Source organism: Actinia tenebrosa, unplaced genomic scaffold (assembly GCF_029948245.1).
Source record: "Actinia tenebrosa isolate PJP-AT-01 unplaced genomic scaffold, QUT_ActTen_1.0 PGA_scaffold6__47_contigs__length_16458017, whole genome shotgun sequence".
Classification (NCBI taxonomy): Eukaryota; Metazoa; Cnidaria; class Anthozoa; order Actiniaria; family Actiniidae; genus Actinia; species Actinia tenebrosa.
This window is the reverse complement of record NW_028292583.1, coordinates 1,327,727-1,339,974: the sequence shown is the minus strand read 5'-3', so window position 1 is coordinate 1,339,974 and position 12,248 is coordinate 1,327,727. Positions and strand designations below refer to the sequence as shown.

At 36.7% G+C, this 12,248-nt stretch overlaps 2 protein-coding genes across 3 annotated transcripts; one reads left to right on the top strand and one right to left on the bottom strand.

The window, feature by feature from the left end:
• Window positions 1–172: 172 nt before the first annotated feature.
• On the top strand, window positions 173–2,171 carry LOC148905803 (small ribosomal subunit protein uS15). The gene is made up of 7 exons (XM_089039465.1): window positions 173–304; window positions 490–538; window positions 784–862; window positions 1,198–1,281; window positions 1,526–1,611; window positions 1,838–1,938; window positions 2,095–2,171. The coding sequence occupies exons 1-7, from the start codon at window positions 282–284 to the stop codon at window positions 2,126–2,128; spliced, it is 456 nt and encodes a 151-aa protein (XP_088895591.1). The 5' UTR covers window positions 173–281; the 3' UTR covers window positions 2,129–2,171.
• Window positions 1,650–11,509, bottom strand: LOC116299559 (uncharacterized). 2 transcript variants are annotated; one of them, XM_089039463.1, is made up of 9 exons: window positions 11,283–11,509; window positions 7,097–7,419; window positions 6,977–7,019; window positions 5,954–6,130; window positions 5,414–5,459; window positions 4,581–4,856; window positions 4,149–4,405; window positions 3,167–3,392; window positions 1,650–3,032 (listed from the first exon to the last, which is right to left on the bottom strand). In XM_089039463.1, the coding sequence occupies exons 2-7, from the start codon at window positions 7,400–7,402 to the stop codon at window positions 4,363–4,365; spliced, it is 891 nt and encodes a 296-aa protein (XP_088895589.1). In that variant the 5' UTR covers window positions 7,403–7,419; window positions 11,283–11,509; the 3' UTR covers window positions 1,650–3,032; window positions 3,167–3,392; window positions 4,149–4,362. The 2 variants fall into 2 exon arrangements, with proteins under 2 accessions (XP_088895589.1, XP_088895590.1); XM_089039464.1 differs by lacking the exon at window positions 11,283–11,509 and having other exon boundaries at window positions 7,097–7,437.
• Window positions 11,510–12,248: the final 739 nt, after the last annotated feature.

Below are 12,248 nucleotides of genomic sequence, written 5' to 3'. Positions count from 1 at the left end.
ACATTTTTTGCTGTTTTTGTTTTTCTTCTTTTTTCTTCATTTCATTTATCCCCAGTTAGCTTCTTGGTATTTATTTGTCTTTTGATAGCCGGGTTTTAGTTTGGTATGATATGGTATTGGGTTCCCTGTAGTGAACTGGGTGAGAGCCTGGTGTACAACCGCAAGGTATTGTGGGAGTAAAGGTCTCCAGACACGTGAATGCAGCCTCTTTCTTGTCGCCATCTTGAAAACCAACATCAAGGTTTGGTAGTGAAGAATATTTGACTTAAAAACCTACCAGGATGGGTCGTATGCATGCACCCGGGTATGTGGATAGTTTCTTAAATCTATCAATAAACTGTTTTGTCTATTTAGTTAAACTATCTTTATGTTTGAAAGCAGTTATTTTGAGTTTAAAGTGAGGCTTGAATACGGAGTAAAAAACCATGTGTTACTAAAGGGTTCTCAACTCGATAGATTTAACGGTACTTTTTTTGTATTTTCTCGTAGAAAGGGTATCTCTGGTTCGGCTTTGCCCTATCGCCGTAGTGTCCCAACGGTATGTATGATGTCAAAGGACTTATTGAAGCAATTTTTTAAAATATTTTACCGGAATATCAGTTTGATTCCAATTATGCGTAGAATAGAACCGAGAGATATTTTAATGTGTGATTAAAATGTAGCAAAGTTGCTTAAGGAGTTCACTGAGTTGAAAAATCCATTTGAGTTCAGAATCTATTCAAGGGTGTCTATCATTTAATCAGTAAGCTTATATTTATTGTTAATTGTGGGTCTTAATTATAGTGGATGAAACTTACATCAGAAGATGTAAAAGAACAAATCTACAAATTGGCCAAAAAGGGATTAACTCCATCCCAGATTGGTAAGTGTACATAACATACGAATGAGGTTACTATTTAACAAGCAAAGTGATTATTAGTGAATATTTATCGAGTGGAGAGTCTTTGAGACGCAAGGTAAATATTCAACATAATCACTGAGCCTTAGGTCAATTATTGTTGTAGTATAATTTTAGGCTTAAATATCAGAGAAAAATTTTGGATAAAAACCCTTTTAGTACTACTAAAGTCATTTTCCTCCACTTATGAAAAGTAGTTTATCTACATTTGCAATTTTTACATATCAATGTTGGTTGGTAATAACAAGATGAAGCTATTGTCTATCGTGTTGTAATTCACTGTTGAATGTTGTTTACAGGCGTGATACTGCGTGACTCTCATGGTGTTGCTCAAGTACGTTACATCACTGGAAACAAGATTCTTAGGATCTTGAAAGCTAAAGGTATCTTATCATGATATATTTTTTTATATATAGTAATGCATTAATATTTAGGATAAAGTTTTACAGGAATGGTTTTCCTGTTGAATTCGAAGCTTAAAAGTAACATTTTTAATGTGTTATTTGTATCCCAAGTATGTATAATAAGTATTTATGATCACTGAAGCCACTCTTGGTAAATATAAATGTTTTGATCATAATTTATTTTGTAATGTTTATTGATGCTGTGCCTATCCTAATATCATAGGTCTTGCTGCAAGTCTCCCTGAGGATCTGTATTACCTGATCAAAAAGGCTGTTTCAGTCAGAAAACATCTGGAGAGGAATCGCAAGGTATGTCTACAGTATAACCATTTATTTCTTGACCGCCAGACATTTCTAAGTGTTTATTCATATGTAAGTTATAGTCTTAGTTACAGTGTTGCCCATTAGTGGTGTACACCACCCATCTGTGTACTTCTAGAAAGTAGACATTTCAATAAAGTTTCATTCATTCATCAAGGTTTTTGAGTTATCTTTTTTTTCAACTCATGATGATTTTTTTCTTTATTGATAACAGGATAAAGATTCCAAATTCAGACTAATTTTAATTGAGAGTAGAATCCACCGTCTTGCTCGATACTACAAAACCAAGAGAGTCCTGCCACCTAACTGGAAGTAGTAAGTATTTCACCTACCTAAATAAGTTAGTTTACTAGTAACCAATGCACGTATTATTACAATAAGTAAATTTTTTATGGAAAACAACCAAAAAGCTTGTTTTTATAGGTGAAAAGGGTTTTACATTAATCAGAGAATTGTTTATTTTTATTTCAGTGAGTCTTCTACTGCTTCTGCTCTTATTGCTTAATTAAACAAGCAAATCATATGAAATAAAACAATTTCAGAAATTATTTGTTCTTTTGTTCTTTAGCATTACAGTTGCATACTTTACTTATTTTCTTAATATCTTGCAACACCAATATTCCTTTGCTTTTCCTTTTCCTTTTAAACTTGTGAATGAGTTATTGTGAGGGGCCTGAAATATATGCAAATGTGTCACACTCTTGCTTACCTATTAAGATGTTAGTTAATCAATATTGAAATGATAAGCAGTCTTCCTATGTTGTCTGCTTACAAACGTTGCACTAAGTTACTTTCTAGGATTTAGCAAGTATATGTTCATTTGAAGTAAGCAAAGTAAGTTCATACAATCGTATCACGGCACTGCCATCTGCACTATCATCTGTGTTGGACAAGTCGTTATTAGGCTGGTAGGTCAGCAGTGTTCCATCTGACCACTTGATTTGGTTTTCTGCCTGGATGTCATTCAACCCGACAGAGGCTCCTTCGATAGCTTTGCCATCTAAAAATGATATTTTACAGCATCAAGCCGCAATTAACAAGGGACAAGAGAGTGCTCCTTTTTCTCTTCCTCACCCCTTCAGTCCCTTCTCTTCTCTCTCTTTCTTCATTTACCGACGCAACCCCTCGATTCCCCTTGAAGAGGAAGAGAAGTTTGCACTACAATGGTAAAATAACTTCCAATATGACGTTGTCTAAACTTCCTCACAATCGCGTTGCAAAACATTTGAATTTCTGCGATTGACAGAAGCCAAAAATCAAACCCAGATGCCTGGAAGTCATTCAGGTCATGCACAGAAAGTAAAACACAAAAGTGTTCTAAAGAAGAAAAGCAGTTTGTGTCCGCATTAATTAGTTTTCAGCTTTCTACAGTGCTTTTCTGGTCAAGAAGTTGATGGTTTCAACCATTCCTAAGAAAAATAAAAAAGACAAAAATAAAAAACCTGGCACCGATGTGGGTTGTGGCAAGCGAGTAGTTGCAGACGGGGTCTCTCATTGTGTAGCTCATGACTGGGGTCGGGGGTTTGGTTCTCGACTCATTTACCTGTTGTCATGGAATTCACAGATGAAGGGCAACTTTTTCTCACAAAAGCTCATAGTCCATTCGCTTCTCGTATTGCTCCAATTGATATTTCCACAATCCTTATCGTGTGTGTTGGACAAGTCGTTATTAGGCTGGTAGGTCAGCGGTGTTCTATCTGACCACTTGATTTGGTTTTCTACTTGGATGTCACTTAAACCGATCCAGGCCCCCTCGCTAGCTTTGCCATCTAAAAACAATTTTTTTAAAGGTATTACACGGATCAACTTGTAACGCCGATTTTTTGCGCAACACTTGCACGAAAAATCGTTGTTGTGTAACTAAGCGCAATTTTCACTCTGCAACACGTTGCAAGTTTTTGATCTGGCTTCAAAAACTTGCAACACAAGATGACGAATTTTCAGCAAATCGACGTGTGTAACATTTCCATCGCCGATTTGACGCGCAAAAAATGGCGCCGACTGTAGAAGAAGCAAGTTTAAAGAGTACAGCAACTGCAACAATTGTCTAAAAACCTACTGAAACAGACAAGATAAAACTTTTGTAGTTGATAAAAAATGATGAAAGCAAGAAAAGAAGAAAAAAGATAGCCGTGAATGAGTTGGCAGCGCGTGGACTGAATACTAAAGTAAATGTTGCACGAAAAGTTGTTCCCGCGTAACACGTCGAAAAAAATCGACACACAAATGGCGCAATAGCGTTGCACGAAAAATCGGTGTTGCAAGGTGTTCCGTGTAACACCACCTAGTTTACAGCTTTAAGCCACAATAAATCGAGCACTGAATTCTGTGACGTGTAAGTAATTATAAATTGTTTTGGGATGACTGTGTCGTGAAAATGGTTAATCAATTCAGTAATTGGATTAAATAATTAATATATATATATATATATATCTGCCTGATTAGTAAGCTGGGCTGAGCATGCGCAGAAGGAGTGGGACCGGTATTAAAGAATCTGATATATTACTATATCAAGTCTTCTGTACCTTTAAGTAGACTGATTTCATCTTTTGAGAGCGTTTGAAACAACACAGCCCAATCACTTATCCAGCCAGTGGCATGTGATGAGGAACTATGTCTTTTCCCGATTAGAAAATAGGGTTCTGTTGTTGGTTTGAGATTTGGATCTGACTTTCCACTTTGTTCTTCATTGTCGAGTATGCCATTAATATACAATCTAAATAGACGTGACTCTCTGTGTCACGTGAGAGCTATGTGATGCCACTCGTTAGCTGATAATCGACTGAAACGACAATACGACGATATCAATATGTTACTCGGTAATGTTCGTGACATAGAATCTCGTCTACCGTCGTTATCTCTTGTACCAATGATATGGTTCTGATAAATTGGTTTCTACCGTAAATTTAACCCCCCTTATACAAATCTTCCAATTCCTTCCAAATTCCAAGTCTTACCCGTTTCCTTCGAAAGTGTTACCACCTGATAGAAATTCCATTTCAGCCCTGAACCTTCCATTGCCCAAAAAAATCCTCGCAGATTTGCCGGAGTCACCTTCGTCATTCAGAATATACATTTTATCATCAGTCGATTTTAGATTCACCCATAATCCAATGGTCAGGTCAGTAGTGTAGAAATTGAAGCGAGGTATGGTCGAATAATCTTTCGTATCTTTTTGTAAAAATAAAGATGGTCTGTTGTCTTTGACTTGAAATTTTGCGCCACCAAACAAGCTGCAAAATGAGTTCAGTAACAATTCTTTACTTTGTCTTTCTTTGAAATACCTGCGCGAGAAAAGCCCTCGAAGGATAGGAGAGATCCTACGAATAACTCTACCCACATGCGGTGGCGAGTGCGGGGGATCAAACCTTTGAGGTCAGCGGTTGCATGCGGTACGCATTAAGAAGACCAAGAAGCAGGGAAAGCTTGCTCAAGCACTCCAGCAATGATTTCAAATAAAAATAAGAGCTTTTAATTTTTCTCCGGTCAGTAATCCTAAAAATCGTGCGTACTGTATTTTCTGCCCGTGGTCCGGTATCCTGACGCAAGGTTTACGTCATCCAAGCGCGTATAGGAAAACGGATTGTTAAACAACAACAAATTTCAAAACAGGTGGAAAAGTAAATGGGAAAAATAAATAAGTTATTTACCGGCCTAAAGTCGGTCCGGACCGAGCCCGTTATCTAGACCTCCTGGCCGGTAAATAACATAATGTAAGATTGACAAAAGTTATTCTATCATTTTGCATATCTCGGTTCTATCTGATGTCAGTGTATATTGAGTAACTTACCTCAGTCCAATGTCTGCACCATCCATGTACAACATCTTAATAGCAGCTGAAATGCAAATAAAACAAGAGAAACAATCCCTTGAAGGTGAGTAGTGAATGTTAGTGGTGCATATAATATACAACAGTAATTGGCTTAACGCTGTTGCGGTCACCCTGTCCAAGGGCACTAGGACACCGAATGTGGTTGGATTTCTATAGGTTTTTTTTCCTTTCGATTATTTGAATTAAATCAACGTTATACTTGTTTACTTATCTTGTGTCCGTGCTCCTTCGTAGCCCTATATAGGCTCTATATGGAACTTAAGGTGAATTTGATTAACCATATTAACTCTGGACGGTTGAATATTACTGACGTAAGGAGCATCACGCGGTCGCGTTGTTGTTGGTATAGTACAAACAGAATCAAGTACGGAACGGCCGTTAAAGAAGTAACGCTCATAGGCTATTCAAACCGTTTGACCTTTGGAATGAAAACGTCTGCATTACAATTCCAATTTTGGATTCATTAAAGAATTTTTTAGTTTTAATAAAGTTACTTACTGAGTAAAAGAGACCTTAAGAGAGTTTCAAAGACAAACTTTAGTTCAGTTTCAGAGGAAAACGAAGCGAGATCTCCACCAAGACCTTGGCAGTGTTGGCTTGCATTGTTCCAAGTTTTTCGGTCAGCAAAGAACTCGAAGATGGAGGAATTAAATCTGAACTTATTTCCCGGGATAGCTGGGAAAAGATATATATATAAAATAGTGTAATGGTAGTGTGTTGTGGGAAGAGGGGGCCGGGGGGGGGGGGGGGGGGGGGGGGAGTGGTGGGGTGGAGTGAAGTGTAATGTAGTGTAATAAAGTGATCAGTAAAGTGTTTTTTTGTTTGTGTGTGCTGTGCTGTGGTATGGTGCGAAGTGGTGCGGTTGTTTTGAAGCGATTGTTATGGTGAGTGTGACATGATGGGTGAATTATTGTGTTGGGGTATGGTGAGTGTGACATGATGGGTGAATGAGTGTGATGGGGTATGGTGGGTGTGACAATGGGTGAATTAGTGTGATGAGTGTGACATGATGGGTGAATTATTGTGTTGGGGTATGGTGAGTGTGACATGATGGGTGAATGAGTGTGATGGGGTATGGTGGGTGTGACAATGGGTGAATTAGTGTGATGAGTGTGACATGATGGGTGAATTATTGTGTTGGGGTATGGTGAGTGTGACATGATGGGTGAATGAGTGTGATGGGGTATGGTGGGTGTGACAATGGGTGAATTAGTGTGATGAGTGTGACATGATGGGTGAATTATTGTGATGGGGTATGGTGAGTGTGACATGATGGGTGAATTATTGTGATGGGGTATGGTGGGTGTGACAATGGGTGAATTAGTGTGATGAGTGTGACATGATAGGTGAATTATTGTGATGTGATGTGGTGCCACGTGTTTTGGTGGGTCTGACCACGCGATGAGATGTGTGAATTAGTGCGATGTGATGTGATATATGTTTTGGAATGTGTGCTGTGCTGTGGTATCGTTACTTGTAATTTTTGGAATTTCGTGGGGTCGAAAACACCTTATATTTTACCGTCTTTGAGTGGGCAGTCTTCCTTGACGCAGTACCTCATGTTCTATATAATAGGAATAATGATAATAAATACATTTACGAAGTGTAGGTACCGGTAGTAAAATAGAGAACAAGTCTAACCTTTGGTTCGGCGTACTCGTTTCCTGTTTTTGCTACAAATGATCCTGGACTTTGTTTCTTGTTCGATCGGTTCAAGTCACACATCCAACTACCATTCTGATGTTTGTAAATGTTGATGGAAAAACAAGCGAGAGTTTCTTGGCAGACTGACATACAATCGGGTTTGAAGAGAGGTAGGGTCTTGATAAAGTGATCTACCAATACATAACCATAGTCACTGTAAAAAGGCGCGAAACTTGGACAGAAGTTACTAGTCACTATAGTAGCCATGGCAACAGCCAAGATGCCAAGAAGTTGTAGCAACATGAGGAATCAAAAAAGTTCTGTGAACAATTAAAAAAAAAAAAAATGAAGAGAGAAGACTGCTTGTCGTGTTCGGTTTTTTCACATGCATTTCTTTGTTTTTTTTACAAGACGTAATTTAAGGCTTTTAAAAAGATTCCCCGAAAAGAATTGTGGATTTTAGCTTCGAAGATAATCTAGATCAGATAATCTATAGATCGTGACTTCAAGCATCCAATCAGATTCAGCTTTCAGCATATTTATAAATTTCGCTGGATGCGCGTTGATTTAAATTTTTAGATAACCAACTACATAGGAAAAGGTGTTTGAGCGTAAGAAGTTAGTTTAAAGTTTAACCAGTAGTGAAGTAGTGAAGATTTTGTGTTCAACTATAGGTTGATGACTTTAAACATGAGGGTAAGTATAGGTACGTATATGTTTTTGTTTTTGTTTTTTTTTGCTCAAAAACTTGTATACAACTATTAAACTATATTACGCTCTACAAAGTTCGTGGAAGGGAATGATAAAAACGAACTCTTTACCTGAAAATAAGACCACTATAGTTATCTCCAAATGCTAATGCAAATTCTTCCGAATGGCCTTCATCCCGGCTAAATTTGAGATACCCACCGCTGAACAAAGATTATTTTAATAAAAGTATCGGTTTTCCTACTGAAATCTTACCTTTGATTTTGAAATTGCCATTTCGCATAACTAAAAATATCAAACTCGCCATGTTTCAGTTTAAAATTATCCACAATATCATTCCTAACAAAGCTACTCTGTTTAGAGACGGCTTGCAGAGAGTGATGGCTGTCCGTTATGTCCAGTGTGGAACTTTTCCAGAACTGACAACTAGTTGTTTTTTTTTTCCAGACCGACTACTGAAGAGAGATTTTAGGAGCAGCTACCTCTGTCCCCTAACCAGAGAAATCCGAAACCAATAACACAACTGGCTTAGGGTGGTAGGCTTCTAATACCTAATACAAAGATAAACACCAGGGCTCAGTTAGTCAAAGCCCGATTAGTGCTAATCCTGGGTTAACTCTTAATATGACCTATAGAGTTAATCCTGGATTAGCGCTAATCCAGCTTTGAACAAGCCGGCCCGGCTAAATAAAAAGGACCAATATCCCGTCATGCCGGGGTCTTTATCACCTGCTTCGTATTTATATCTCATAACCCGTCATGCCCTGGGGTCTTTATCACCTGCTTCGTGTTCGTATCTCATAAAGTGCAGTTATTTTTATACAGTCAGTCAACATTTTCTATTGACTGAATTTCATAACTTATTCAAATACAGAACATTATGCTGACAGCATAATGACATTTATATGTCGAAACATTATACTGTTGTTAGCCGATCCGGTAATCCAACTAGATTAATCCGTATATCTCAAGTCGACCAATAGGGTATGATTACTGTTATTTCGTAGCAGTACTTAAGGCACGTCTTACTACCACGAGGCCTCTTTCCTATTATTCTCGCAGTAAAGCAAGTTCTTTTAAAATTACTTTTACACCCTAACTGTGTTATGGCTGACAAGCGCATTCTTATTCTGGGACATTCCTTTATTCGTCGTCTCCACGACTTCGTCTTCATCAAACGTAATTCCGATCTTAGCCTATATTTTCACTGCGAGAATGATGTATTTGTAAGGTGGCACGGTGTTGGGGGCAGAACTCTCGAAAAACTTGTCCATTATGACCTACATGTTGTAGAGTCTTTTCGTCCCCACATTGTTATCTTACAAATTGGAACAAACGACCTAACCCATGCCAATCCTACCCCTATTCTAGTGGGTTATGGTATTGAGGACCTAGTTCGTTTATTGCAAACTAGTGCGTCGCGATGCAAGGCTTGGACGTTAGTTAAACTTTAGTCTAAATAAATTTACAGTTTCGACATAAATAACATGCCGGCAAGATACTTCAAAACATACTTTTATTTACCAAAACAAATGAATAATAATCGAACACTTCAAACAATGTCTATCCCCCCAGCCCCCCCCCCCCCCCCCCTCCCAATTTCTTGTTTTCATTTTCACAAGTAAATATTACGTTTGTTTCCTAGAAATATGAAACTACTATTTTTAGGATATATTGCAGTGAAAAGTTTGTAAAACTGAGTATATTTCAATTAAGGCTTTGAAATGTTATGTGGGCATTCGTTTTCCTTCCAACTGTCAGATAATTGCTTTCATGTACTTGGTTAATAAATGGGACATGGTATTGTCATATAATAGTTCATGGGTATTATTGACCTTATGTATGTGTCTGAAGCCGTCAGTCCATAATAAAACTTCACTCTTTTTAAATCGATTGTGAGCACCGACGGCACAAAAGAAAATGTTTCAGAAAATTATATCATAGTAGTAATAAGCTATGACATATCAGTCATGCATGATCTCATTTTTTGCCATTAGATTTTTTGTCCTCAGTTGTTGTATAAAATATATTATTTTATTTTATTCATTGACGCCATAAGTAATAACGGCAAATTATTTTAGTTCTTTAGTACTAGCCACATATATAACGTCATTAGCTTCAAATCTTCATCGATGTTTTAGTTAATGTGGCTGACTACTTTTGAACGTTCGATTTGAGCCCACGATGTGTGCGTGCTCAAAAACCGCTAAATAATCTTCACGATTTTGTTGAAGAACCATATATGTTTTGAACTTCAAGAGGGCAAAACCCTCACATTTTGCGGGACTCTATATTTTTGGGTTATTTTCCGGAATAACAGGTAATATCCCTTTTTTTTTTCAATGTTTAATACAATTCTGTTTATTAGAACAATGTAAAATATCGTTCTGTTTGTTTTTTGCTCAATTTTTACGATAACTTGCACACCGTAGAACCTGAACAAAAAAAAAAGTTTTTCCAAATTGTCTACAATAGTTTATTAAAACAATTTTTATCAGTATTTTATAAATATAGTGTAAGTTATGTGTTCGGAGAAAATTACTCCTGTTTCTTCCTTAGTTTCGGTTTTATGATTTTTTTGTATAGAGCTTGATTTTCGCTATTTTTCTTCCAAAATTGTACAAACGCATGTAATTCCGGAGTGATTATCTCAAAAACAAGCTCGGGACACCCCATTTTCTTTGCATTTTCGAAATCAGCATTAATTTCAGATTAAAGAAGTTTCAATTTTCAATTTTCTTATTTTTATTTACCAAAGTAGTCAGCCACCTTAAATGTCGTCTGATAATGGGACGGCAGATCTTAAATTATTAATCCTTTCCCATAGTAACTTCCACTGAGTAACTTACCCTAGCCCTCCTTATATTTTGCTCTATAGTTACGCTGTCTTTCGCAGTGTTTTTCACGAAATTAATACAATATTTTAGTATGCTATATCGATGTTCGACTATTATATATTGACTTGAATTCTCGTGTTCACTAGCTGTTTTGGAAAAAGAACTTGTGAAACAAAAACAAAAATACACCGACACAAAAGGAAAAAATTGAAAATTGTATTATTAGTAGTAAGTTATGATTCATTATATAACTTTTAATCATTTTTGTTAGTTTATCAATCTTATAATAGATATTTATCTATTTCCCCTAGATATTCTAGTAATGGTTGGCTGAACGTACCATCAAATGCAATCACGCGCAAACAACACTTTTTTTGATCAAAAACCTTAGCTAAGACTGCATGATCGAAAACGATAAAAATTAATCCTCAATCATAAAGTGAAGGCAAGAAAATTTACCAAATAAAATGACTTTTCGGTTATGACTGCTAACCTAGCCGGGTTTTTTTCCAAAGCCACCGGGGTGTGTAATTTCATTTTTGTGATTTTTTAAGTTGATTATTTCTAACGTCAAAATTCGAAAGTGTTTTAAGTAATCGGCAGTATTAATCAACTAATTAAGATATTTTATTACTTACCAGCCATACAACGTAGTGTTTATGTAGTTTGGTAGCTGGACTTTTGCAGTGGTGCTTCACGGTTCGATGATCTATACTAAACTAGGCAGGACCAGTGCAATGCAATGTTGTTCATCGACAGTGGCTAGGTGGGACTGGCATTCTGATTGAACGATTTCCATAAATGCGGAGATTTGCACCTGGTATCTACCAATTCAATAAACATTTTAAATAAACAATCTTGTTGTTTTTAATTTAAAAATAGATTTATTTATTGATTTAGTCGTTTAGTCATTCTAGCATTTTCGCACTAATTGGGACACCTTTTCCACACACCACGACACTCAATTTACATCTGGATTTTTATGGAGGGAGGAAACGAAAAGATTCAATTTGTCGAGTTGGAATTCAATTTTTTTCCTGCAATTAAAAAGATGGCATTTAAAGAATACTATTTAGTTACTAATTGCAGTAGACTAATATCGAAATAAGTACTTTAATTTGAGCCTCACTTTTGCTTATTATTTTTATACTTTTAGGGTGGTGACTTACGTTTTAGTTTAGACAAACAATAGCCCTCACCAATAGTGTAAACAGTCACAGTTAATTTATGAACACGCAAATTTGCTCCGCAATGAAAACGTTGTACACACATTTTGAGCTTGAAATCCAACATTAGAACATGTATCTTGGAAATAATTGATTTATTGACAGTAAGCCACTCATTGGACAAAATTCAAGAAATAAGGTACCTATAAAAACGCTTTTTGGACAAGAGGAATATTTGAAGAGCTTTCTTTGTTTGAGCATTAAGAGTGCATATGTGCATATTTAAGAGTGTTTATTAACACTGCAGCGAATGAATAAAAAATAGTGTTTATTAGGGAGAGCGAGCCTTTGAAAGTTGAGCCTTTAATTGTCGACTCCGACGGCCAAAATGGTGGACTTTCTTTTAAAAAATCCTCGTAAAAGTTAAGTTTTCAAAAT